Below are 27797 nucleotides of genomic sequence, written 5' to 3' on the forward strand. Positions count from 1 at the left end.
TATTGAAGTGTGAGTGCGAATCGAATATTTTTCGAATATTTCTAGAATATTTTTCGAATACTTCAAAGTGAAATTGCAGAAAAAAAAAGTTGGAGAGGATTCCTAAGCATATTCTTATGAGATAGCAACATAAAAGTGTTTCTTTTCGCTAGGTTGAAGCGCAATGTAGAGGCCGAATTGTATTTATGGACATGATTTGGTGCAACCAAAGTGTTGCCGATAACACTTTACACGTGGTAGGCAAAGTTGCCATTTCCTCAGCCTCTCGTCCTATTTCAACTTCTGTGGAAGCCCAACTGATGTGGCGGATAAGGGTGTGCTCCCTTCAAGTCTGGAGTTCCAAATCTGCCTCGTAGACATCAATATATAATAGCATCTGAAATTTTGGATGCTGTAAAGCTTCGGCATCCGATTTTTCGGACTTCCTGTCCAAATTTCAGGCCCAAAACAGCATTAATTGAGCCCCCACCTCTGCCACATCTTTTATCTCCATGTTGGAGCCAACGTTTTCTTGAGTTAATACACTTGCGACCGTAGCGGAGCTTGAAATGCTCCGCGAGGCCGCAATGCGGGGGTGCGATGGGGTGAAGCATATTGAAAATCTAGGGACCACTTCTAATCGGATGTTGACTATGTCTTGGCCACGGTGTAAGAAAAATAATTTAGGTGTGGACACTCTCCGCCCGCCGCGAAGGAGAGCGCGTCCAGATAATGTTCGCCTTTAATACATGCGCCGGCCGCAGTTTCGTGGGGGGCGCTGCGACATGGGGGCTTAAGAAACCTATTGCGACGAGGCGAACGCGCGTTTTTCTTCATTTTTTTTTCACCTCATTGCATTTTTTCACGGCGAGTTTTCATACGGCCACGGTGTAAACGGCGCACCTGACGCACATAGCGTCCCTAACAGCGTTGCGTACGTAAAAGCGCGGCGTCTTGCTTAGAGCGCGTGAGCAGTCTTTCTGCTCGCTGACTTCTCACGTGCTCAACGCCATTACGGACGCTACGCACGCAGCTCGTCTTCTATAGTACATGCGCCGGCCGCGGTTGCGTGGGAGGCGCTGCGACATGGGGGCCGAGAGGAGGAAAGAGGCGAACATTATGTGGACGCGCCGTCGGGCGGAGTGTCCACACCTAAATTTTTCTTACACCGTGGTCTTGGCTAAGTTCGACCGTAGCGGAGCTTGAAAGGCAGCTTTGCCGCAATACGAGAGTGTAATGAGGTGAAGCATACTGAAAAATCTGAAGGGGCCACTTTCAATCGGACGTTGACTGTATTTGTCCTTGGGAAGTTCGAATAGTAAAATTCCAGTGCGAATCAAATCGAATAGCAAACACTATTAAAAAAATATTCGAAATTTTGAATATTCGCACACCCCTACAAAATATATTTCATGAGTGAGTCTGAATGAGCTCCACATTTTTTGCCGACCTATAGTAGGCATTGAAATTATTTATAGCACCCAGAAATCTTTTTTCAAAGAGATGTCAAATACATTCCATTAAGATGGAATGTCACATTTCTACTTTAAGAAATTGACTTTTTCTGTCTGTATGGTGCAAATATTTACATTCTATACATGTTTGTGTGTAATGCAGTGAAACCTATTTTGTAGTGATTAATCATTTTCATTGTGTTTATTACTTGAATGTGATGTATGAATCTTTTTGCGATATTGCTGGTCTAAGGGGAAAAAGATAGAATGAAAAAGTGAAGTTTTGTTGCACTGTGCTGTATGACCTTCATGTTGTGAAATTGTAGCCCCCAACAGCTGTTGTGCATCTTTAGCTCCTAAACCTTTGTTGGAATGTATAGAGGAAAACCCAATAAATAATTAAAATCAAATAATGCCTATTGCAAAAGTTTTGAATCAAACACTGCCTACTGCATTGGCTTTATGAGAGTTGCCTGCATGGCATCAACGGCATTATAGAGCTTGGAAAAGTAACAAACACATAATTGAGCTTGAAAATCTCGTGCAGGACGGGTGGGGGCAAGGCTTGAAGACAAATTTCAGAGGAGTCTGGAACAGTTCCGCTTTCACCATCGACGGAAACCAGGTGGCCACTTGCTGAAGGCAGCCAAGGGCTCCCCAGGGGGCAACTCCTTGAACCCATACCGGTCGGTTGGCAGCTCACGAAATGATGGCGCAGATGTTCGAGACGTGGCAGGGCAGCAAGCAGGTTGGTCAACACCAGAGGCATTGGTTCTTCGGTTGCAACTTTCACAGTGTTTCAGTTGGCTGACAGTTTGTCAGGCTTTCAAAGAGGGGCATATTGGGCTAGCTTCAGGGTGCGGTAGTATTTCTTCCAGTAGTGGAATGATGAGGGATAAGGTAAAACTATGAAGTAGCAAAGCTGTAAGGGGTGGAGCACTTACTTCAATACATCCTTTGCTTCACGCACTGCTGAGGGACTGCGAGGGATCGTTTTTGGCGGTGCTGTTGTCGAAAAGATGCGCACTTGTTCTTAATGCAGCTGCCATTGTTGGTTTATCTTTGTTATAGTGCATGCACGAGTAGTGCCCAGATGTATTACGTGGTGGGAATGTGCTATGAGCATTTACTCAGATATGTTTGTTGCTTGTGAGATGTGAGTGGAGCTGGGTCAAAGAAAACATGGGTTGCAGATACCAAAAAAATCGTGAAAGAAAAAATGTATCTTTTTTATTGCATCGTTGAAGTCTACAGCCATTCTTTCACATCTGATACCTTATTTGATTTTTGTAAGATCTGTATTTCATCTGCAGTGTAGTTTTATGCAGAGTTTGCTGATAAAGACATTTTTTTTTAAAGGGTGCATGGTCTCAAATGAAAATCCTGCCTTTTTCATTTGTTAGAATTTAACTTTCCTTCCGTGCATTATGTACAGAAGATGCTGTCAGCAGTGATCCTGAGCGTGAACCATCCAAGGTAACTCCTCTGTCTCCGGCTGAACTGGTGCTTCCTGTGGACATCCCCGCTATGCAGGTTGCCTGTGGCCTGCACCACACAGGTAAAGCCAACTGCGTTTGTTGTCTTTGCTATCTCTTTCTGACCACAGCGCAGCAACAAATTGTTTGTCATTTCTGTGCAGTGGTGCTTCTGCATAATGGACAAGTGCTCACATTTGGCAGCAATCAGCACGGGCAGCTGGGACACGGGGATCTTGTTCTTCGGTGGGTTTCTCTATGAATCCAATTCCTTGTTTAATGTTTTCAAGTCTTTATCTTTATATGAAAGGGACCCTAAACCACATTTCTTAGGAATTTCAAAAGCTGCTATACAGCAGAACCCCTCTAATACGTTTTTCACGGGACTGCGAAAAAGAAATGCAGTGGCCGGGAAAGTATAATGCGAACATGCGGTTAAAATAGGGGAAAGGTGCTGCTAAATATAATAGAACAAATGCATTGCACACAGTTCTACCAAAGAAGAATTTGTTCATCAGTTTAAGAGTCCTTGATGGAAGTCTGCAGTTTCTTTCATGCCTCTGCCAGAACCAGACCCTTTTCTAGTACTTGGACGGCCTTGTGGCTGTACACATTGCCATACTCAACTCATTGACCTCAGGACATCCAGTGCAATGGCAATTCGCAACATATCGAGCAGTAATGTTGTGGGAATGATGTTTGAAAAAGGGGATTCAGTGCATAGATGTGCGCAGATTCTTTGATGGGACTGGATGCCAGCAACATTATTATGTGAGAAAACATATAAGTGAAGAACATATAAGTGGGGTTCTACTGCATTCAGAATGCGTAAAGTGCCTCCCAAAAATGTATTACTGAAAGAATTTAAAAAGTGGACTAGTACGAGCAGAAGTGCTATCACAAGCACCACATTTCGCCTTCTCAGCCATACTGAACTTAGTACTTCTTTTTGAATGAGTGATGGCGCCCTATCTACATAGAGTATTCTGTTTTTGTTTTTTGTTTTTGTTTTTTTGCTGGTGCTGCTGCACATGAGCTGACACCACCCAGTTTCCCTTGGAAATGCGCAGTTCTGATCAAAATTTTAAACTCTGGTTTTCAGCTGCTACATCCTGATTAGTTAGTCAAGCCATATAATATGTACGGTAAAAGCGGGAAGGGGGCATATTGATGAAAAAATTCCTCATGTGGACTATAAATCTCGACCAGCCAATGGCAGCTCTCTACGTAAACCAATCTAGTCGGGAACATGCCATATTACTCGAGTCTAACCCACACCTTTTTCCCAATAAAACGAGTCCAATAACTGTCTGCTCATTAGAATATAATATGAAACCAAATCATGTTCACAGTGTTGCCAAGAGCCTCCTGTCAGGGGTGTCAAATGCAGTTTCATCGCCATCACAAAATGTTGATGCAGTAAATTTTATTGTGAGTTAACGTCGGTTTATTTTGTATGTGACTGGGACCTGTTTGGGTCGTAGCTGCTCCCCATGAAGTGCAAATGGTGATGTGCCACTTTCATTACGAAAGCTTGCGTCAAAGGAAAGAAAACATGGGCAAATAAGGAACACACGAGGATAGGCACTGTCCTCGTGTGTTCTTTATTCGTCTGTGTTTTAAGTAGCACAGTCAAGATAGACCCAATATTCGCTGTAAACTGGCTGCTTGCTACCAAATGAATTTTGTAATGGCGCGGTGTCATTTAGATGCTGCATCTTCTTGTTACACATATGCACCAGTCATTATACTTTCTTAGTAAATTTGAGGTTGAAGCGAATAGTGATTTGGTTGAATAATTTCGAATCGAATAGTATGAATAGTATATATCACATATTATTAAGAAAAATGAGCACTTTCGTCATGATCCAACTAACTTGCACAATATTTTTAAGAATTGGAACAAGGCATGTCGCAATGTCACTTTATTGGTTCGAAGTGAAGTCGAAGCAGCTTTGAATTGTAGCAAGATTTCTATAGCAGTTGGGTTCAAGTTATAACTGGTACAATACGTTACGTTTTAAAAATTACTAAGTGCATATAAAGCCGTATAAGAGGCTTTCAAACTTAATATATAATTAATTGAGGTGAAGGTAATATGTACATTTAACCTTGAAGTTTGGCTTTGCAGCAGTAGGGATTTCTTTTGGATGGGTGGTTTCACGGCATGGCACCCCCACGCTGCAGTTAAACCACCTTTACAGGAGGTTGTGTGCGGTCATATATACACATATTCGTTCATTTCGAATAATCTAAATTCATATCAAAGCAAATTCGAATATTCGAAGTGCCTGAATATTCGCCCATGCCTACTTTCTTCACATTCTTATTTGGTGAATGGCGTTCACGTTTTGCTGATACATTGTGGCAGGCACAGTGTTGTGAAATCAAGGCCTCCTTATCTGTCTTGTGCAGGGGCTCACCGACTCTAGTCTACTCGTTGCCAACAATCACGCAAGTCGCAGCAGGAAACACTCACTCTGTGTTCCTTACTGCAGGTGGACAAGTCTACACATGTGGAAGCTATCAGGTGTGCAAAGACCACTGCAACTGTCTATCAGTTTCCCTTCAAGGGTCCATAAAGTGTCCACATTACAGTTGTTATTTTAGTCATTGTTAATTGATTATTGTAGTGTCGCACTAGCAAGCTTTATATATGTTTTAAAGTACCACTTTATTCAGAAACAGGACCAGTGCTCGGTATTCCGTGGATATACGTAATGTTTATAATGCCTTTTATAAAATGAACCATGTTGACAATATCAATGGTTGACGTGGCAGGAATCTATTATGGAAACAGTAGTCTGTCTGTATATGAACGTGTGTGCATGTGACTGTTGCATTTTCTTTCATTTCGTTTTCTGAGTACATGGCTGATTACACCATGTAAAGTTAGTAGACATTTTAATAATGAAGTACCACTTTTATTTATCATATTTCAAAAAGTAAGCGCATGTACGATATTCATGGCCATAGCGGGGTTGCTCTATCTTGTTCAATTTTCCTGAAACAAGCACAATTTTTTTTTAATGTGGAAGACGTATATTTCAACGACACCAAATGGACAAGACCAAGAGCACATAGTGTACCACAGAGGTGCTGACATCTGATCTTACTTCAGGGGGACTATAGTTGTAGCAAAGCTCAAGTTGCTGAAAAAGAAACAAAGTGTGGAAAAGAAGAGGTCCTTTGGCACTAATCATGATGCTCGTATGATACACATTGTCTGACTTGATTGCTTTCTTTTTTGAAGGTTCAGTTAGAAATCCCAGGTGCCCTTTGTTGCCCCATTCTTTCACCTTTATCAGTATGCCTTGCAAATCCATTAACCAACCTTTTTGGCTTTTTGCCTCGTTTTATTGACCTCAGAATGGCCAGCTGGGCCGGGATATGTGTGACGAAAGCTTACGACGTCTCAGCAGTGGGGGAGAGGGGCACAGTCTCTGGCACGCTGTACCCCGCGCCATACCAGGCATTGGTGTTAAGCGCGGCCGCAGGGCCACATGGATTGGTGCCTCTGGTGACCATACGTTTGTCAAGCTGGAAGAGATCCTCACTAGTGCCTCAAGCCTGTCTCATTGCAGCTTGATTGCCAACCGTAGCTGCCTTGGTGAGCTCATGCATCCCTGTAACCATGTGATTTGCACTGGCTGACTGTGGTCTCGTCATGTTAAATATAACTGGGCACTTGCTCACAAATAACAAGTGAAAAGTGTGCCCTAAACAAGGCTCTTGTTACCAAAATATGGGCAATATTTGTGCGGTTTTATGAGATGTCATGCAAGAAAAATTTGCACACAGTAAATGTTTTTTTGTCTTTGCACTTGCCAGACAGGTGTCACTGTGTTAAAATACAAGAGCTATTCCAATAATTTCTTTTTTTTTCTCACTCGAAATACCACTTTTCCACTTTAAGTTTCTCTGTGTCCTTAACTCATAAGCTGGCAAGAAACCACAGCCGTTACCTTATGTTTGCCATTAGTATACGATTTGACTAATCATTGTGCATGGCTGTCATTTCAGGAATCATTTCAAGAGACACTGAACAAGCATCCAAGTTCAAATGCCTAATGATCAACCGTGTTGACGGCACCAGCAAAGGGTTGGAAATTTTTTAGAATTGATTTTCTTTTAATTGAAGTATTGATAGACAATTTCTTTCCTTGTTTTGTTAACCTCATAATTACTGAACTAATGGCACAACCTGCATAACTGAATTGTAGAGCCTATTGAGAGCTGAGTAATAATTCTAGGCACATAGCTAAACATGGGAAAGATTTTTTGAAGTATGAGGGTCTGGCTTGTTTGGCTTATATTATTGTCAAACACTGGTTTGTGAAATGGAAGTAGACCTTGCATAACTCTTTGTAATTCGCATGTTTGCTCTGGTGTTAATCGATGCGTTGCCTCTGCCTGTTGTGGTGATTGAAGGCAGCTCAGGTTCTTCACTGCTGTTATTTTTATCTTTTGTTATAAATTAGATCTCGTAACAAATGAGCATTCTTTTTCCTAGGTTTAACTCGGCAAACCAAGTGGACCTCAAAAACCATGCCGTCTGCCTTGACAGCGTCTACAATATCGTGTGGAGGTGAGATGTTACATTTGCTTCAGAAAGATACACTATCCGGTTCCTCAGTTTGTACACTGCAATAGCCTTGTTGCTTCAGAACGGCAGCTCATTAGTAGGCCTGTGCGAATGTTACAGCCTTCTAATTCGCTTTGACATGAAATTAAAATTTCAATAATTTCAAATCGAAATGAACGAATGTACCTATTTACCACATGTAACCCACCTGAAAAGGTGGTTTCACTGTGAAGTAGGGCCACCATACCATGAAACTGTCTGATCATAGAAAATTTGCACTGCCGCGAAGACACACTTCAAGGTTAAGTTTGCATATTACCTGCAGCCCGATTATTCTTATTATATTTTTTAAGTTTAAAACCGTGTTATACAGGCTTACATGGGCTAAGTATGGCAAATTCTAAGGTGTAACATGTTTTAATGCTTATAACTTACACCCTGCTTTTATTCAAGTCCTGCTATGATTTGAATTCACTTTGAAATTATTCTGATCTTTTTACCATTCACTTCAATTTTGCTTTGAAAGAAAAAAAGTGACATTCACACAAGCCTCCTTTTTCGTAATCGAGAATCAATTCCTCTATGTGTTAGTGCATGTCTCTATAGCACCTGAGCTGATTAGTATGTGTTCTGAAGGCTCCGAGTCACTCGGGGGCTATGCAAGCCTGATTGCAGTCTGCATTTCACAGCCTTTATTGCCTGGCGTTGCATGCTGCCTGAACCAGAAGATGATCTGTGTTGATACACCGTTCTGTTCAGAAGAGTTCTGCAGCAGGCTTTGTATGCTAGTTGTAAACATTAAAAGTATGTTCGTCAGAGGTCGAATTGTGATGTGCAGCCTACTTTCACTGCAAGGGGAGGTCTCATGGCGGACGGGTTATGGTAACACTCTCAATTAGTAGCTGGTCTTCACCATCACACACATGTTCTGGTACAGGAAAGATGCACATCTGTGATTGTGTGAAAGTTGCAACTGTCCCTTCACCACAATTTTTTATCCTCGACCGCAGCTTCAACCAAAAGACGCTCGAGTTGAGCTGGTACAGCATTGTGTGGAGTGAGGCTGTGCCACTGCAGACATCACCTGAAGGCCTTTCGGACCAAGCTGTTCGGCTGCCACTGTTCTTAGGTCCCGAGCTGAGCCTCCCAGGAGTTGCAGGGTACCCCGTGGGGCGTTGTCAGGCAGCGCTCAACTTGCTTGGAGCTCTCGATCTGCTGACAGCTGCCCAGGAGAGGGACCTCGTTGTACGTGAAGATATTGAGCAGGCACGCCAGCAAAGTCTTGCTCGAGCATACACCCGTGAAGACTTCTCCATTGTTAACCGCTTTGAGAGTGAGTATATCAACAAGAATCTCTGTGACCTTTGTTTTCTGAGTAGTGTGGAGGCCTCTCTGCCTTCACTATAGAAGGGTGTAATCTCAGAGAATGCAGGATTTTTTTCTGTTGCAAGAAGCAGTATGTTTTGCCATATTGATGGGGCATAAACAACCTACCGTATTTATTCGAATCTAGGCCGATAGTTTTTTCGGAATTTCTTTGTATCAAACTCCAGGGTCAGCTTAGCTTCGAGGATTTTGAAAAACGCGCCATTTTTTATCGAGAAAAGTGTTGCAAAACTAGCGCCACCTAGACAGTATTGTAGCCGTTAGTAGCCGAGCCAACACCTGGCTTAAGTACGCACGCGAGGCCGCCATTTTTATCTTTGTGGTGAGTGCTGAGGCGAGCCATTCGTCAGTTTGAGTCTCGCTTCGAGTGGGCTGTGTGTGGCGTAGCTCAATGGTGCCAAACGGGTGTAGTCATTATAGTGCGGCGTATAAAAGGAAAGTTGTGCTAGCCGCGGAGTCGTCCTCCAACGTTCAAGCCGGACGGGACTTTGGAGTGGACGAAAAGAATGTTCGTCACTGGAGGGTCCAACGGGAGAAGCTCTTCGCGTGCGCCGCAACGTGGATGGCTTTTGCCGGTCCACGGAAAGGCCGTCACCCTGAAATGGAGACGGCATTGGCCGACTTCGTTCGGACGCAGCGAGCAGCTGCCCTTCCAGTGACAACGGAAGTGCTCCAGGCGACGGCAAGGGCGCTTTCAAGGGAGCAAGGTGTTTTGGTGGCAGACTTCAAAGCCAGCCGAGGCTGGCTGCAGAAATTCATGAAGCGCATTGGCTTCAGCCTCCGTCGTCGCACCTCAATCACCCAAAAGTTACCGGCTGACTATGAAGAGATGTTGCTGGAGTTCCAGCGTTTCGTGCTTCGGAAGAGAGAAGCGAGAGCGTATCTGCTAGGCCATATCGGCAACGCGGACCAAATGCCGGTGTATTTTGATATGCCGGTGGCGTACACAGTCTCAGAAAAAGGGGCCAAGGAAGTGAAGGTGCGCTCTGCGGGCTATGAAAAGCAGCGCGCGACTGTGATGCTGTGCTGCACAATAAATGTTTTCTCTTTGTGAATTTTACCCGGCCTACATTCGAGGTAAGTTTTCCTTTTTTTTTTTTCGGGCTTCGGACTTTAGGGGGTCGGCTTAGAATCGGGGTCGGCCTAGATTCGAGTAATTACGGTGCCGTAAAATCCCGAGCGAGCCCCACCCCCCTCTGCGGTGAAAGAAAATTGGACAAGATTTGGATCAAATTGGATTTGATCCTTGCTCGGTCACGGATCAAAATTCAAGATGGTGGCGGAAGAGCCACGCATGCTTTCAATAAAATGCTTTATTGAATACACATGCATTCACTGTCGTTATTCGCCCTCGTCGGGCAAATAAAAAAAGTGAATGAAACAGTGAAAATGGCGGGAGGGGGGGGGGGGGGGGCGCTTGCTTGGTCATTGGCATATATTTCAAATCTCCCGAGAAAAGGAGGTGAACACTTGCTCGGGATTTTACGGTATATTGCAGCTTAACAAAACTGATCTACACAGGAAGATGAAGACTCAAAATAGTCGAGAGTGGTTGAAGTTGATATTGGTATGTGCAGCTAACAAAAGTAATGCCTTCAATATCTGTGTCTCACCTAGAGCTGTTGTGTTGGTGTGGACACATCACCATTGGAGGTGGTAATGATAGCATTGGAAGGGCGATCATTATGCGAGTAAAGGTATAGGTCCACCTTAATAAAGCCTATATGAACTTGAATTTGACAGAAGCTATCCTTGACTCCTCCTAATCGTGGTACTCAGTGACTGTACAGGTTCTACTCTATCTAGCGTGGCATACCTTTTTCATGCAACTTCAGGTTTTTCATATCAGCTGCAGCACACCTTTATATGTTAGATGAAGCAAAGTGAAACCACTGCAGCAGACAATCAAAGCGAGGTCACTAGGAACTGCTGCTTGCCTATCATGTTGCAACAGCATTCATTTCCATTATAGTTTTTTTGCCTATCTAGGATTTAACATCGTCACGTGACGTTCTTATTTATTTCCTTTTCCTTTCTCAATGCTTGCAGTGTTTACGTGCTGCACGCAGCCAATGAAATGGCTTGTGACCTGACAAACACCAATCAAAGCTGAAAAGAAAATGACTGGCACGACTGACTAAACCCTTTTATCATCTTTTGAATCGAGCAGACAATCACGCCAGGGAAAGCACAGAGGGCTTTAATTGCTGTCTTTAACCATAGTATACAAATTATGATGCAAATTGAAATTAATTGAAGTGGACAAAAAAATCACCCCCCCCCCCCTCTTTTTGGTGGGATCCGAAACCACAGCCTTGGAGATCAGTTGTTAGAGCATGGGATGCATTGTTCGAAGGTTGTGGGTTCAGATCCCACCGACAGATTGGGAGATCTGAGGGGGGTGATTTTTCGCCCACTTCAGTTAATTTCACTTTGCATTATGCTTGGTACACTACGGCAGTCAGAGACAACAATTAGTGTCTTCTATGGTTTCCCTGGCCTGATTGCTCGAGTCATTTCATTGTTCTAGCATACAAAATAAGCCTCTTGAAAAAAAACAAATCCTTTTCTTTTGTGTATCACCTTTTGTATCACTGCCTGCTGTTCTCTAATGTTTCTAATGTTTCCTCTCTCTCTCCCTACTTAACTGCCATTCTCCTTTGTCTTTTACAGGCCATGGTGGAGGGTGGGGCTACTCGGGACATTCGGTGGAGGCTATTCGTGTTATGGCTGACACTGACATTCTACTTGGAGGAGTGGGCCTTTTTGGTGGCCGTGGCGAGTACACTGCCCTTATCAGGGTGAGTCTGGCATGTTATCCCTGAGGCATGTGCTGAGCTTACTTGGCTTGCATCTCAGTGCACCTGCTTCCTACTGACATCATACATGCACAGTCAACTGCCAATTTTTCAGGTTTGCTGGAAAATTTGGACGCTTTCGCAGCTCCGCCACAAGCCCGATGTAGTCAATGTACAAGAACGTCTGAAATTTCAGACGCTGAAACTCTTCGGTGTCCAATATTTCGGGCTTTATAGTCATTGGCGGTGCAGGCAGAACAGCATTAAAGAGAAGCTGAAGTGGTTTTAGAATTCAGTAAAACTTTGTAATTAACAAGAACCGACATTACTGTTGACGATGTCATAACTTTTTCCACGGTGGTTGCAGCAGGAGCTTTAGAATATGCGTAAGAAAAGTTTGTGTTGCTCTGCCCATGCGAGTGTGCCGAAAGTGTGGGCGTGAAAAGATACATCGTCTTCGGTTCCTTTGGCGGAGCCGCGGTGCACTCCGATGGAAGGTTCCCGCCACTCACGGATCGGAACTAACTGCGAGAGCGCTGTTTATGTACCGGAGGCTCAATTAGTCTATAGGCTCTGAAAGTTCTGCAGCTGGATTACAATATCTGCCATAACAAAAAATAGCTGAGCGCAATGTGAATAAGTGTCTCTCGTATCTTATACTGTGGCCTCCGTAACTAACTCCGTCTACGCGTCATTGCCAGAGCAAATTGTAGAGGTCATGCTTCAACAGTGCTGCTGTTGCAAATGACGTGGCATGTCTGTCTGTCTGTCTGTCTGTCTGTCTGTCTGTCTGTCACCCGATTCAGCCATACGGCCAAAGTTTAACCACTTGCTGAACGCCCAGCCATCTTGAACTGGTAGCGCCGTTCATACTTGTGAACATTGTCGATCAAGAAGCAAATGTTACTCATATCTGAGGCGCGACACCAATACGTAAATATTAGGTGGTGTGTTCCTTTACTAGAAAACACATAGATATGTAACTCTAAAGACCCTAGTGTTTCTTAGGCTGCGCTGAAAATGCTAGTGTTTTTTTGGCTGCGCTGAAAATGCACGCTATGAGCCAGATGCGGCGATTCAACGTAGAGGAGGAGGACTCATGTAGTATGGCCGGCAGAAGACTATTGTCTTTCAACGACATTTGCAGCGAAGCACGCAGATACGTGGCCAATTTTTTTCATTTTTGAATGCTTTCTTGTTTACCAGGCATCTTCTTGTGACAAGAGCAAGGTTTTTTTTTTGGTATTGCGGAAGGTTAATCTACTAACACACACAAAAAAATTTTTTCTCTTTAGTATTGCTTTAAAACTAAATCTGTCGCTTTGGTGTTTTGCAGATTTTTGATGTTGGCACAGATGGTGGTGACCAGGAAACAGATGGTGAGATGCTCACTGAGACGGAGGAGATACCCTATGAGTGCGGCGCAAGGTGAGCCCACAAGTGCAACGTCTCAGCAGGGATCTGATAGCTGCGCCGATTGCGCCAAACTGCGCCAAGTGGTGAAAGCTGTACATCCTGATACATATCGGCACAAATCTCATAATTTGCGCCGAGTGTGTGCCAAAACGTCATGTTTGCGGTCTTTCTGAGACAAAAGAAAACAACGAGCACTTTATATAACTAGCTGATTGATCAGAATTTCAGTTTACATGTTCAAGGTTTTTTTCCAGCAGTCTGGAAACATGGCTATAGTAGCAGCTATAGTATACTATAGCTATACTATAGTATACGATAGGAAACGTGGCTATAGTAGGGAACAACCTAGGAAGACGGTAGAGTGCAGCCCAGGTGACCGATTGCCTCCATGACTAAAGAAATAGTTCCACTGATGTTCTCGACCGCGCTTTTCGACGTCAGAATCACCATCCGTTCAGCTCATGACAAATGTAGAGCACGCGCTCTTTGGTGCAGGCTTGTGTGCATCCGCTTTTGACGTGGCCGCTGTGTACTAAAGATGTACAGTCTAGCGAGTTTTGTACGTTATTGTGCGAGCATCGACTGGTCCGGCATCCCAGAGCCCTAGTGGCCAATTTCGGAACAGTGAAAATCAAGATTTAGCATTCTTCTTTCCCTCGTTGGCTGTCCCATGCTACAACAATCACTCCTACGACGAACTCTCCACCCTTTCTCTCTCTTTGAAGCTTTAAATTCGTTGCAATCAAGCGTACACTTGTTTGGCTCTTATCTTCACGGACGATAACAAAGATGAAGCTTTGGAGAGTCCAATTCCTAGTAATACCAAAAAATACGTTGCACGCAATACCAGCACCGGCTGTTCCCTGAAGCAAAAAAAGAAAAATCAAGAAGCGCCTTCCTCAGACAGGAGGGACAGTAGCTTAAGGAACAGCAGGAAGAGTGAGGGAAGCTTGCCCGATACCTCCATCTTCTTGAAAGAGGATTCTGGGCCGTGGCACTGTTCTTTTTCTTGGTCGACGCTCGCTCGACAACATTCAAATGGTGCTAGACTGTACAGGACTGTAGAATCAATTCGGCGGTAATTCAAGATGTTGATGTTTCCTGCCGAAAGGGGGGGGGGATGCATTCTTCCCGGCAAGCATTGCCAACTACACCATACTGTGTAAATGAAGTTTTCGACGACTACTACTCTCATTCTGCGGCATAAGATTATTAACCCCTTCAGGGTTTTCGCCGTACATGTACGGCAGAAGCTTCTTGGTACCAAAGGGTTTTCGTCGTACATGTACGGCATAGCGTTTATTTTTAAAACGCGCGCCTTTTTCGATGATTTCTCTTGCTTGGCATGTGCTGCCACGCTTCGGGAATACGTGGAATTTTTTTCATGCGCCGATGTCTCTCCGTTGTTGCTTTTTTTATGCTTCGCAAAATGGCGCGCCGCGCGCCGGCTATCGCTTGCGCAACCGAGAGCGCCCGCGGCGCGGTTTGGTTTTAAACGCGCGCCTTCTCCCATTTCTCTTGCTTGGAATGTGCTGCCACACTTCGGGAATACGTGTAATTTTTTTAATGCGCCAATGTCTCTCCGTCTTTTTTTTTTCTTTCCAAAGAGGCGCGGCGGCTTGTAGTCTCGCATCAGAACGCGCGCATGCGGTCCGGCTGGTTTCGGTTTCGTCCTTCGGGTGGTTTTCGCTTCTTGCTGATGGCTGTTTGGTTTCTAATCTCTCAAAGGGTGACCGCTTGTTACTCTCTCGTTTATTGCACCCCGGCGCGCGATTACATCCGTTTCCGTGCGGCGCTAAATTACACAAACGACGCCGCCGTGATTGCGTTTCCTGTTTTGGGGTCTCGGAAAAACTAACTACGTCTTGTTGGCGATAAGACGAAGTATTACTCTAGCTTTTTCACTCGTTTTGCTTTCCGGACAGGCGCACAACCATAGAGTTTTCTTCCGTGCGCTCACTGACGCAGTTCGCTTACGCTATGGAAGCGCGCGCCGGTTGCTCTGCTGCCAGTGAGTCGAGCAGCGATTCTTCCGATGCGGACTATTCCCCAAGTGCCGAATCAGAATCTGATTCATTGGATTTCAGTTCGTCAGACGAGGATTTTTTGACGAGTTCAGACTCCGACGACGATCAAGGAGCGACATCTGAAACGCGTGCACGGGGAGCCATGCTTCAAAGGCTATCACACGCTGAAAAGTTTTTAGTGTTAGAGCACGAGCGTTTTTAACCGGAAACGTACTCTGGTGTGCTTATTTTTGTATGTTTGTGAGCTATGTTTAATACAATGCATAATTTTTATTCATAAAAAACTGTGAAGCTTTTTTTTTTTAGGATTCTGCCTGATTTTACAACGAATAAACCATATATATGTAACAACAAAACTGATTTTTTTGTAACTTTACGGTCACGAAAAAAAATTTTAGACAATTCTTTTCTTAAATAGAATCATCTGAAGAATTTATTTCAGCAATAAAAAAATTACACATTTTTGGACTGGATTTCGCGAAAAAATTCGACCCTCAAAGGGTTAAATCAAGTAGATATAGTTTCTAGAGAAACGTAATAGTTGGTGCAATTGGAGGTTTTTGTAGTGTGGCAGCCTCTTACTTGATTGACTGCATTAATTACAGTGAATAGCGTGTGTACAGTAGTACCTCGTTAACTCAAAGTAGTAAAAACCAGAAGAAATTTCGAGTTAAGCAGATTTTCGAGATAAGCAAAGTTGCGCAAATTCTATTGAGAAGTCCAGCTCTCTAAAAACGTTATCACTATTGACCAGTTTCTTAACAGGAGGGCCTAACTGGCTCTTTGTAAAGAATTTTAAGAAAAATAATGACATACCAGAGCTGTCAACCAGCTGTGTTTTTCGGCACTGCCTCGCGGTAACACTTGCACCTAGCAAAGCTTTCTCGAGTTGCTTAACACATCGCATGTGGCGATCATCCACACCGCTGCACTCAACTTCATTTCGCATCAAGCGAAACATGTTTCTTGTCTCGGCTGATGTCGTCACCCCTTGAGTAGCTGCGTCGACACTGCCGCTATCACCGTGCGTGACGCCAAGTTCTTTCACTTAAATGGTCAAACCAGTCGATGTTGCAGGCGAGATCAGTTTGTTCTGGGAACAATAAAGATACCACCACCACCAGTAGCCTTCTCTGTCAATGTTGTGACTGGAAGGGACTCCACTCGCACGGTGGAACCACACAATCAGCGCAGTTTTGATGTCCGGAACTTCGAGCCTCGAATCCGCTTCTTTGATTAGGGCTACCTTTCTTTGCAGCATCAGTGACTTGCTTTGCTTTGGCGGTGTTATCCTCACCACATCGCACGGCCGACAAGACAATCCGAGCGACGTGTCTTGCGTAAATAAAATGCTGAAATCGCATCTCTGACGCTGTGATCACAATTTAAAACGGAATACCAACTAGCCCGTACCCAGACCTTGCTTCGGTAAACAAAACAACGTGTGCGACCCATCCTATTTCGCAGGGCCTGCCTCTGTGCACGTCTATGGCGTCACATGACGTGACACAGGGTTGCTTGACAAAGTTGTTATGCCGCTAGGTTTTGACCTCACTTTCGGGAACAGTGTCCTTCATGGAGGAAAGGTGTCCTTCGTCGAAAGCGCGGCAGCCTCGCGCGAACCTTGTGAAACGTACATTTTGCCGCTAGCATTTTGTGAAACGGTTCGGCGGCGAAATTTTTGTTCCACTCTCACTCGAGATTTTGAGATAACCGAAAGTGGGCACGGAAATACTTCGAGATAAACGGCAACAAATACATTGCACCTATGGGAAATCGTTCGGTACCGCGGAAAATTTCGACTAAGCCGATTTTTCGAGATGTGCGAGTTCGAGTTAATGAGGTATTACTGTATGTGCTTGAACAGTTTTTTTTTCTCATAAAAATTGGTAGTACTGTTTTTTCTAATTTACGTCAAGCAAAGGTCATGTGGGGTGCCTTCTTTAATACGGTACTGCTGCCAGGATTTTTAAACAATTGCAGCCACGGAAAACGCCTGTGAAATTTTGCTGAGAAGACACGGAGTCACAGCATATTCATTCTGGTGTCTCTGTCCTGCTTCTCGACTGTGGCAAAAATTCATGTTAAAAGACTTTACGAAGCTTTCGATTGCCACAAATTTCGTTGAACACAGCGAATATCTCGGGTACAAAGGACCAGTTCATTATTAAACACTGTATTTTGTCCACAAAACTGCCTACAAAACAGCAGCCCAACGGTTGTCTCCTTGAAGCATGACATCATTTACCTTACCATACATCATAGGCCTAAATAGGATTGAAAACTGGGCAATTCGGTAAGGATTCATAGCGAATATAAGCAAAACAGTGCAAATAGAATGAGGGCTAAGAAAGAGTGGACACAACATGGTCGTACTTAAAGGGGCCCTGCAACACTTTTTCAGCATGGTCAGAAAACGCTGCCGATCGGTAGTCGAGGCTCCCGAGAACACGCAAGCCAAACCTTATAGCGCAGCACGCGGCCTGGGATTTACAATAAATTCTTGAAGTCAGCTAAAGATTGCTTCCTCTTCTCTCGACAAATGATGCTATTTACTCAAAATCACTGCATCATTGACTCAATTTCTACGCCATTGGCCGATTTGAACATGGCGCACTCGGTAGTTACTGTGGCCACTGCCAGAGGCTGCCACTCGCCTGTGCGTGCACGATCGCACTGAAAGTACGCCACACGTCCGAAGAAAAAAAAAAAGATGCGCTCAAGGTCAGGAGACGCACATGACGTACCTTCTTCCCCCATACCATCCCCCCCTACTTAGCTTCCAGCGCAGAAGAGAGAAAGCAATTAAAGTGTGCAACAAATCTTTGTAACTGCGCTTGTACTGGACGGATTCTCAAAATTTTCGCGGCGTTCGATTCGTGAGGCAATAAGTTCCTTTAGTGAAGCCATTCCATGGCTATTTGGAAAAGTGTTGCGGGGCCCCTTTTAAGTACGAACGTCATCAGGATAGCTTTTTCTATAGTAAAGAATAAATGTGGGGAATGCTTACGCAGATAGCGCTTCCATACAGTAATTACAGTAGAACCCCGCTGATACGTTTTTGAAGGGACCGTAGGAAATAAACGTAAGAGACGGGAAACGTAAGAGCCGAAAAACAGGAAAAACGGCAAAATATTTAGTGGTACAGAATTTTATTTCAATTCTTACGAGCAGCACGAAAATTGGCGCGCTCAGCCGCGATCTAGACGATGGATAGAAACGCGGAGCTTAGGACGGCCTCAACACCAACAGCTGTAGGCATCAAAGAACTAAGCACACGCAATCACGACCGGCGCGGCGAGTCCGACCGCGAACCGCACGCACGACCATGCGAGCTCCAACCAGCTCGAACTCCTCCCGTTCTCCGACAAATAACGATGATGGTGAGTCTACGCAACGCGATGGCAGAAGTGAATACCAATCTCGAAGGCCTTGCTTTCGCAAGCAATTACGTCATACACGCCATGTTTGTGCAATACAAATTTCAAAGGCTATGCTTTTGTCAATAGTAAATGCAATAGTAAACGTGCACAAAATATGCAGAAAATTAGAAGCAAAAGTCGGCGTGTGGATTATACCGAAATTTGGTGTGCAACGTAGCCTCACGGCACTGCTTGAAGGTAATCCAAGGAAGCCGGCTTCATGGCAATTCGCTGGTGTTTTTTTGTTTTTAAAAATTTTTTGCAGGCTGTTGTTGGGGTGCAAGTTATAGGCAGGGGCTGGTTATATGCAAGAAAAGATGGTATTTGGTGCCACCGGTCAACGAGACTCCCGCAATAAGCTGATAGTTTCTTCTATCTTGTTTCTTTCGTTTATGTGCAAGTATTTCCTTCACCTTTATGCTGCAGATATAACTGCAACTGAGTTCTGCGGAAATTTGCAAGGTAGCGGAAAGGTTATGAAAGGGATAATTGACAACCACCCATTTGTAGCACGGTACTTGCAAGTATAAAGTGGAAGTGTGATAACAAAAAATCGGCAGATCCCACGCACTGTGGGAATCGATGTAATGCGAAGCAGCCAGCAAAGAGCTTCATACATCGCCTTGTTTGTCTTTGAGCCAAATGAAATCATTTATGCCATGGCATCTAGTCCACCATATATCGCATTTGCCATGCACGCATGCATGCACAATCTAGTATACACCATGCCAATGAAACGCATATTCTGGTATATACAATGCATGACCAGTTGTTTATGTTCATCACGCACTCGTGTCATGCCATACCAATTTTGGTATATATCCAGTTAACAAAACGGCCGGAAGCGCACCATGACAGTGGCATGTAAATCATACCATACATGACATGCATAACATGATTCGCATGTTAAGACCTCTCATTTATGTTCGTCATACAGTCACATCGCGCAATACCAATTTTGGTGTATATCAAACGAGCGAAATGGCCGCGAGTGCACCATGAGCACAGCATGTAAATCATGCCATACATGACATGCATATCATGGTTTTTCATGTTACCACCTGTCACTAATGTTCATCATTCAGTCACATCGCGCAATACCAGTTTTGGTGTGTATCAAGCTAGCGAAACGGCCGCGAATGCACCATGAGCGTGGCATGTAAATCATGACATGCATGTCATGGTTTCATGTTACCACATGTTATTCATGCTCTTCATACAGTCACATCGCACAATACCGATTTTGGTGCATATCAATCTAGCGAAACGGCCACGAGTGCGCCTTGAGCATGGCATGTAAATCATGTCGTACATGTCATGCATGTCATGATTTTCGTGTTAACACCTTTCATTTACGTTCGTCATACAGTCGCGTCGCACAATACTAATTTTGGTATATATCAAGCTAGGAAAACGGCCGCGAATGTATCATGAGTGTGCTTGCAAGTCATGTCGTACATGACCTGTATGTCATGATTTCCATGTTACCACCTCTCATTTACGTTCGTCATGCAGTCGCGTCGCGCAATACCAATTTTGGTGTATATCAAGCAAGCGAAACTGCCACGAGTGCGCCATGAGCGTGGCATGTAAATCATGTCGTACATGTCATGTATATCATGATTTTCATGTTACCACGTTTCATTTACGTTCGTCATACAGTCGCTGCGCGCAATGCCAATTTTGGTGTACATCAAGCTAGCGAAACGGCCGCGAATGCACCATGAGCGTGGCATGTAAATCATGACATACATGACATGCATGTCATGGTTTTCATGCTACCACCTGTTATTCATGTTCTTCATGCAGTCACATCGCACAATACCGATTTTGGTGTATATCAATCTAGTGAAACGACCGCGAGTGCGCCATGAGCGTGGCATGTAAATCATGTCGTACATGACATGCATGTCATGATTTTCATGTTACCACGTTTAAGTTATGTTCGTCATACAGAAATGTCTCGTCATACCAGTTTTCGTATATATCCCTTCATTTAAACGGCCGCGAGCGCCCAGAGACCATGTCATGTAAATCATGCTGCACATGACATGTGCGTCATGATTTGCATGTTAGGACCTCTCATTATGTTCGTCATGAAATCTTTTCACGCCGTACCAATTTTGGTGTATATGAAACTAACGGAACGGCCGCAAGAGCCTAAGGCTGTGGAATGTAAATCATGCTGTTCATGACATGCGTGTCATGATTTTCATGATATGACCTGTCATTTATGTTCGTAATAAGGCCATGTTATGACACACAAATTTTAGTATACATCCGATTAACGAAACGGCCAGGAGAGCACAAAGTCGTAGGCGGCTAGATAGATAGATAGATAGATAGATAGATACGCTCAAAGTCGCAGAAGCTCGCTAAGAAATGCTTCGCATTTAAAAAGGCCATTGTTATTTTCATAAATTGTTTGGCACTTGTTTTTCTTTATTGTGGCCATGTCATATTGGCATGGCTGGTCTTGTGATAAGGTAATTCTTGCTGGTTTCATGTGCGTATGAGTGACAATGTTTCCATATTATGCATTTTCACCAGGCAAAAGTACCCCATACTGTTTGAGGAGCCGATTCTGCTGCAAGCCAACAGGTGGTATGTTGTGTGGGCCCATGTTTCGGGTCCAAGTAGCGACTGTGGTTCGAGTGGCCAGTCTGTCGTCACAACTGAAGATCAGTAAGTCCTTTCTTATGGCTTGGCCTGTGTGTCCACTTTTTAAAACTATTCTGGATCTACTGAACTTATTGCACAGTTCAAATAATAGTTCAGAAAAATAAATTTGTTTTTAGTGTAGCCATTAGTTATCCCACTCTAGTAGCCATTAATGACCTTGGCAGCAATGGTCGTGCTGGACTACCTTAGCCATACTTAATTAGTACCATGGTTATGCATAACGTGCATTTCTTTCCAGAGTTGTCTTTTACTTCAAGAGTTCCAAAAAGTCCAACAATGGAACAGATGTCAACGCTGGACAGATTCCACAGCTTCTTTACCGGTGAGCTGGCCTGGCCCTCTTGTTTTCTTGCAGAACAAATTGTTGCTGCCTTTATAAGCCCATTCTTTAACCCACAGTTGTGATTAGAAAGGCTGCATAAAGGTACAGTCGACTGCAGAAGCTGATTTTTAATGGTTTAAGTTTGTACGTATTTTTGTTTTCTTTTCTAAAATTAAGCCTTCTTTGTTATACTGCTCCAAATTTGGGATTTCGTGCGAAAAAATTCAGGTTTTTTTTCGTAACCTGCTCCAGATTTGGATTTTCGTGCTCCAAAAGCAACATTTTGCTGCTCCAAAAATTGCTTCAAATCCTATTTCGGCTGTTGCACCCCTGATACCATGAATACATCTTTCTAGGGAAAATCCGCACTGCCGCGAAGCCCCACTTCAAGGTTAAATGAACAAATTACCCTTGCATTGATTCATCATTTTTTAAGTTTAAAAGCTTGTTATACCAGCTTATATCTTGTTATACCAGCTTATATCTTATTATACCAGCTTCTATCTAAGTATAGTAAATTTTAAAATGTAACATATTTTACAGGTTATCACTTGCATTCTACCGAAAGCCAAATCCTGCTACCATTAAAAGTTGCTTCCACTTCCTTTGAACCAAAAAGAATGTCATTTTCACATGCCTTGTTACAATTTAAAAAAGAAACATTGTGAAGGTTGGTTGGGTCATGACAAATATGCTTATTTTTAATATGTGATATATATACTATTCGAATTCGATTCGAAATTATTTGACCAAAATCACGATTCGCTTCGAACCTAAAATTTACTATTCGCACAAGCCTGCAGAAAACGTTTGAAAGCCTTATTAGAAACATTCATTAGTGAAGTTGTAACAAATTTAAATAATGTTGGTGAGTGATTCACCGGTGACTTACCTTTTAGACAAATTTTCTTAGCAGGTCATATCGGTTCAGCTTTTATCTGATGCATCATTTGGTCAACCTGGCCATTCTAAAGTGTACCTCAGCAATGCTGGATTTGGAAGAAATTCTCTGCTATTCACTGCCCTGAATTGATAACATGGCAGGTGCAGTGTACTTGATGCTATCTATGTCTTTTTTATGTTTGGAATTTCAGGTGCCTTGCATTTTTTTACTTCACAAAGCTTGTTTTGAACCATGGCTCTATGAATCTTCATGAGCTTTTTTTTTTCTTTTCTTTTTCCTTTTTTTTTCAGGGTCATTACACCAGACGTGCAAGCTTCAGGCCAGCCTGCAGACCAGTCTGAATCCGTTACTATCTTGAGCCACAAGTTCTCCAAAACAGTCACTTTGGTTAGAAAGCTTGAGTTTCACAGGTCTCATTATTGCAAAGTGTTTTTGTGGTGTGCAGCTTGTAATTAATATTAAAGTAACAGCAAGGCCTCTTTAAAACTCTATCATTAAACAGATAAATTTTAAGTGTACACTGGAATATGGTCACAGTTTTTTACGTCGACTGTTTCTCTGTAAACTTACCCATGTTCCTGGTTAATGCTGGTCGGTATTTTATGATTTTTATTGAAACGGAGGAACGTGTCTGATAGAATGTTGAATATTCTGTTACTGTTTTTACTTTAAGGGGAGATGCTCCTCGAAAAATCGCGATTTTTCTCGAAAAAGTTGAATTTGTGTTTTGTTGTGTTTTGTATTCCCCCAAGCCTCCTCTTTAATATAATAAAGAATCAAAGCTAAGAATCAACTAGAAGTTGAGAAAAAGTGCAATAAAAGCCCTCGTGGTGGCTCGTGAAAGCGCGAATTTACCCAAATTTCATGCACGCGGCATATCGATCCGCGGCGTTGCCGGCTCTTGAATTTTCTCGAGCATGTAGGCCTAAACCTCTTCTCCAAGAGCCCACTTCTACAACGCGGCTTTCTTGATGAAAGTACAGAAAAAAAAATCTTTTCCCCACCGTAGTCTAGCGTAGCATCCACCGTAGTCTAGCTTTCAAACATGTTTTTCTCAGTTCTTCGTTTTGCTGCATTTTTAGAGTCTGTGCACTAAAATTTGTGCCCTTTATGTAGTCGGATCGTAATGAAATTTGGCATGCTTATAGTTTAACATGTCCACAATTCAAAGAAACAACTTTCACAGTTTTGCACAAGCATATTCAGCAAGATGATTTGATAAGTTTCTTCCTTGAGAATGGTAAAACTGAAACTCAGCATTGCAATTTTTTTCTAGGCTAACACACATATGTTACCTTATGTTTTCTTGCTTTATTGAATTCCTCAATTCATTAGGAGCAATATGAGCTATTTTTTTAGTGATTTTGGTGCTCACTATTGTTGCCTAAGCTTGCACAAAAATGCACTGTTTTCACAAATGCATTGTCTGCAAAAAATTAACCAAATGAGCTATAAAAAAAATAAAAGCAGATTTGAAAAGCGGAGCTCACGCTCTATAAATGGTGAAAGTTTCATTGAGCTGTGACAAATACTTGAAGAAAAAATTTTTCGAGGAGCATCTCCCCTTAATATGAAGTAGTTCCATTAGAAAGTGTTGCATACTAACATTTAGGTTTCCTTAGTGTTACACTAATAGCTACATTAACAGTTCATTATAATGTCAAGTGTACTGCTCGTAGCGAGGTCGCTGATCGTGAGGCTTGTGGGTTGGAGTTCAAAAGGACTTTCTTTTGGGCGAGTTAGTGCTTTGATTGGAGCTTTGGTTTGGAGCTTTGATTTCTTTGGTTGGAGCTTTGTTTGGGGCTTTAATTGCTACATTTTATTTTTCAGGAATGCTTCCAGTCTTTGCTGAAATTGCTGAACTGGGGCTGGAAGGCGTTCAGGGCAGGCATATGCGAGCTTGCTGACGGCCCATCAGCTTCTTTGGGCAAGGCTCTGCTTTTAGACCTGCGACGATTGCTCTACATTTGTGCGGCAGCCTTGCACCTGCTTCGCATATACATCAATGAGGTGTACCCCATTGGACGTGAGTGCTTTTCCTTTGCATTGGCATGAGTGATTGTCACCATTTGATTTGGTGACAAAGATCCAGAAAGCGGCATCATGTACAAAAAGGTAGCACAGTACGGCAGACAGACTGAAGAGAAATTACAACAAAAGTGCTGTATTTACTAGAATGCCGATGAATCCAGGTACATATATGAAAGCCTCATGTTGAATTATTTACTTCATTTAGCAGTTGTAACATCTTCCTCGAAATCCCCTATATAACTGGAAATCCCATGCACTGTACTATGCATGAGGATGTTCAAGTACTGTTCACCTCCGCATTGCTACACATTTACATCACAGCGATGTAGATCTCGGCATTTCTTAGGTAATTTCTGTGATGTTCTACAGGCGACGCACTGCCGCTCCCGGCAAATAGGCGTGCCGCCGCTCCGGGACCCGTAAGCACCAGCTTCCGGTCACTCAGCCGTGCGGCCAGAGCGACTAGGCAGATTGGGTTACGTTTTCCCTTCACGAGGGACGCCGCGCACGGACCGCGCCTTCGTGAGCAGGCGCCGTTTTATGGCAATAAAGCAGTTCGTACCCAGCAGCCGAGCAGTGTGGTTCTTCCCAAGGAAAACCCCACAACCCCGCAACGTAACACTGGCGACGAGGCAGGAGTTGTGAAGCGAGCGCAGCTTCGAGGTTACGTGCCATGGCTACAGGAGGAATGTACGGCGCCATCGAGCCCTTCTCGGGAAAGTCCTGGGCGTCATGGATCCAGCGCGTGAACTTCTACTTTGTGGCGAACAATATCAGCAACGAAGAGAAGAAACGGGCCCTCCTCCTCACGCTATGTGGCGCGGACACCTTCGAGACTGCGTGTGCGCTGGTCGCGCCGAAAACCCCTGGAGAGGTCAGCTTCAGCGAGCTGGTCACACTTCTCCAGCGGCATTTCGATCCGAGACCGTCGGAGCTTTGCGGCCGGTACGTGTTCCAGCGACGAGACCAAAACCCCGGCGAATCGATAAGCAGCTATGTCGCAGCCCTCAAGAGTTTGACAGTGGACTGCAACTTCGGTGTGCTAGCGGCTACGCCTGCAACATCGACATCGTCAGGGGGAAGTCAAGAGCCCGTTTCACAACGGAACCCAACAATGCTGCCACAGGACATAATGCTGCGAGACAGATTCGTTTGCGGCATCCGCGACGAACATCTCCAACAGCGCCTCTTTGCAGAAAAGGAGCTGACCTTCCAACGTGCTTTGGATATAGCCCTATCAGCGGAGAGTGCGTCAAGGCAGCAGCGGGGAATCAAAGCAGCAACGAACTCCGGAGAGATCAACAAGGCTACTCCCAACAAGCAAGAAGAAACAAAAACGCCTTCCCGACGCCGTTGCTACCGATGTGATGGCTGGCACGACCCTTCGACGTGCAAATTCAAAACAGCAGAGTGCCGTTTTTGCTCCAAAGTGGGCCATATCGGAGACGCCTGCATTGCACGCAAGAAGCAAGAAAAGGAAGCACGTGCACACACCAGGCAACAAACACACAGTGTCAACCCCCTACTGTATGGTGAAACTGTAAGCAGTGATTCCACGTACGAGCTGCATGCAGTAAATGGGCGCACACACTGTCCCAAGTTCCTGGTAGACGTAGAAGTAGAGCGAAAATCCCTGCAATTTGAAGTTGACACGGGTGCCGCACGCTCCCTGATAAGCGAGGAGACCTACCACAAAGCGTGGCCAAGGAACGCCCCCCAACTTTCAAGGGAGCCACTCGACTTGCGCACTTGGTCGGGAGAAGAACTGCGTGTTCTGGGAACCGCACATGTTCGGGTGAAGTTTAAGTCAGACGACTGCGTGCTACCGTTGCTGGTGATGAAAGGAGCTGGATGCAACCTCTTGGGACGGGACTGGTTAGCGCCTCTCCATATCCAGGTCCACGGAATCAACCAGGTGGAACATCCAACAGATGAGATCAGGGAAGTCATCTCACGACACACAGACGTGTTCAGAGAGGACATTGACGGCTACACAGGCCCCTTGATTCACCTGGAATTGGAAGAAGACGCAAGCCCCAAGTTTTGTAAGGCTTGTCCTGTGCCTCTTGCCCTGCAGGGGCCTATGGAAGATGAACTTGATCGCCTGCAACATCAGGGCATCCTCTCACCGATACAGCATTCCAACTGGGCGACACCGCTGGTCCTCGTTCGGAAAAATGATGGAACATTGCGTGTGTGTGGTGACTACAGGAGCACTGTTAACGCAGCGGCGAAGAAGGCCTCCTACCCTCTTCCAACTACAGCGGAGGTGTTCGCGAATTTGCGCAGCAGAACCCTCTTCTCGACGTTGGATTTGCACCAAGCCTACCAACAGCTGAAAGTCGACGACGAAACAGCAGCGCTCCTCACAGTGAACACGACCAAGGGACTGTTTAAAGTGAATCGGCTCCCGTTCGGAGTATCCGCCGTGCCTGCCATCTTCCAGCGCATGATGGAGGTAACACTGGCCGGAATTCCCGGGGTGAGTGTTTACCTTGATGATATTATTATCAGCGGGAAAGATGCTTCTGAGCACGCACATCGTCTTGACCAGGTTTTAACAAGGCTAAGCGAGAGAGGCCTACGCCTCAAGAAGGATAAGTGCCACTTTGGCATCACGTGGCATCACACCGAATTGACGACAATGGGGTGCACGCCACCGAGAGCAAAATCGAGGCCATACTTCGGGCACCACAACCAATTGACAGAACCTCTCTCCGAGCTTTTCTTGGGTTGATATCTTTTTACGACCGCTTTTTAAGGAACAGGGCAAATGTCGCAGCCAAGCTGTACAAACTGTTAGAGAAAAATACGCCCTGGAACTGGAGATCGGAGCACAAAACCGCCTTCGAGGAACTGAAACATATGGTCCGCACTTCCACAGTACTGGCCCATTACGATGAAACCAAGCCCCTTCTTTTGTCCGTAGACGCGTCACCGTGCGGTATCGGTGCGGTGCTGGCTCAGGAAGACGCTCTTGGCCGAGAGGCACCCATAGCATTCGCTTCGCGAACATTGGGAAGCGCGGAAAAGAACTATTCCCAGCTTGACAAAGAAGGATTGGCGATAGTATACGGTGTCAGCCATTTTCACAAGTACATCGCTGGTCGGCACGTAACTGTAATGACAGACCATCAGCCACTGATTGGTATCATGGGCGAAAAGAGACAAGTGCCATCGGTACTATCGCCTAGAATGACTCGCTGGTGCCTCAAGCTAGCCACCTATGATTACAATTTGGTGTACAGACCGGGCCAAAAACACCAAAACGCAGACGCTTTCAGCAGACTCCCGCTGCCAGCACAGGTCGATGAGC

General features: G+C 44.4%; 1 protein-coding gene across 1 annotated transcript in view; it reads left to right on the forward strand.

Annotated features, from left to right (window-relative positions):
* The window catches only part of LOC119382556 (E3 ubiquitin-protein ligase MYCBP2), a 130594-nt gene that overhangs the window by 21955 nt on the left and 80842 nt on the right, over positions 1 to 27797 (forward strand). The window contains exons 17-30 of the mRNA XM_037650305.2: positions 1981 to 2181; positions 2869 to 2991; positions 3073 to 3154; positions 5324 to 5438; positions 6278 to 6518; positions 6932 to 7010; positions 7422 to 7496; positions 8504 to 8826; positions 11553 to 11680; positions 13014 to 13105; positions 21093 to 21227; positions 21463 to 21546; positions 22741 to 22837; positions 24281 to 24476. Coding sequence (XP_037506233.1) covers positions 1981 to 2181; positions 2869 to 2991; positions 3073 to 3154; positions 5324 to 5438; positions 6278 to 6518; positions 6932 to 7010; positions 7422 to 7496; positions 8504 to 8826; positions 11553 to 11680; positions 13014 to 13105; positions 21093 to 21227; positions 21463 to 21546; positions 22741 to 22837; positions 24281 to 24476 — 1971 coding nt within the window. The remainder of the gene's footprint in view (positions 1 to 1980; positions 2182 to 2868; positions 2992 to 3072; positions 3155 to 5323; positions 5439 to 6277; positions 6519 to 6931; positions 7011 to 7421; positions 7497 to 8503; positions 8827 to 11552; positions 11681 to 13013; positions 13106 to 21092; positions 21228 to 21462; positions 21547 to 22740; positions 22838 to 24280; positions 24477 to 27797) is intronic.

The sequence above is a fragment of the Rhipicephalus sanguineus genome, chromosome 2, assembly GCF_013339695.2.
Source record: "Rhipicephalus sanguineus isolate Rsan-2018 chromosome 2, BIME_Rsan_1.4, whole genome shotgun sequence".
NCBI lineage: Eukaryota > Metazoa > Arthropoda > Arachnida > Ixodida > Ixodidae > Rhipicephalus > Rhipicephalus sanguineus.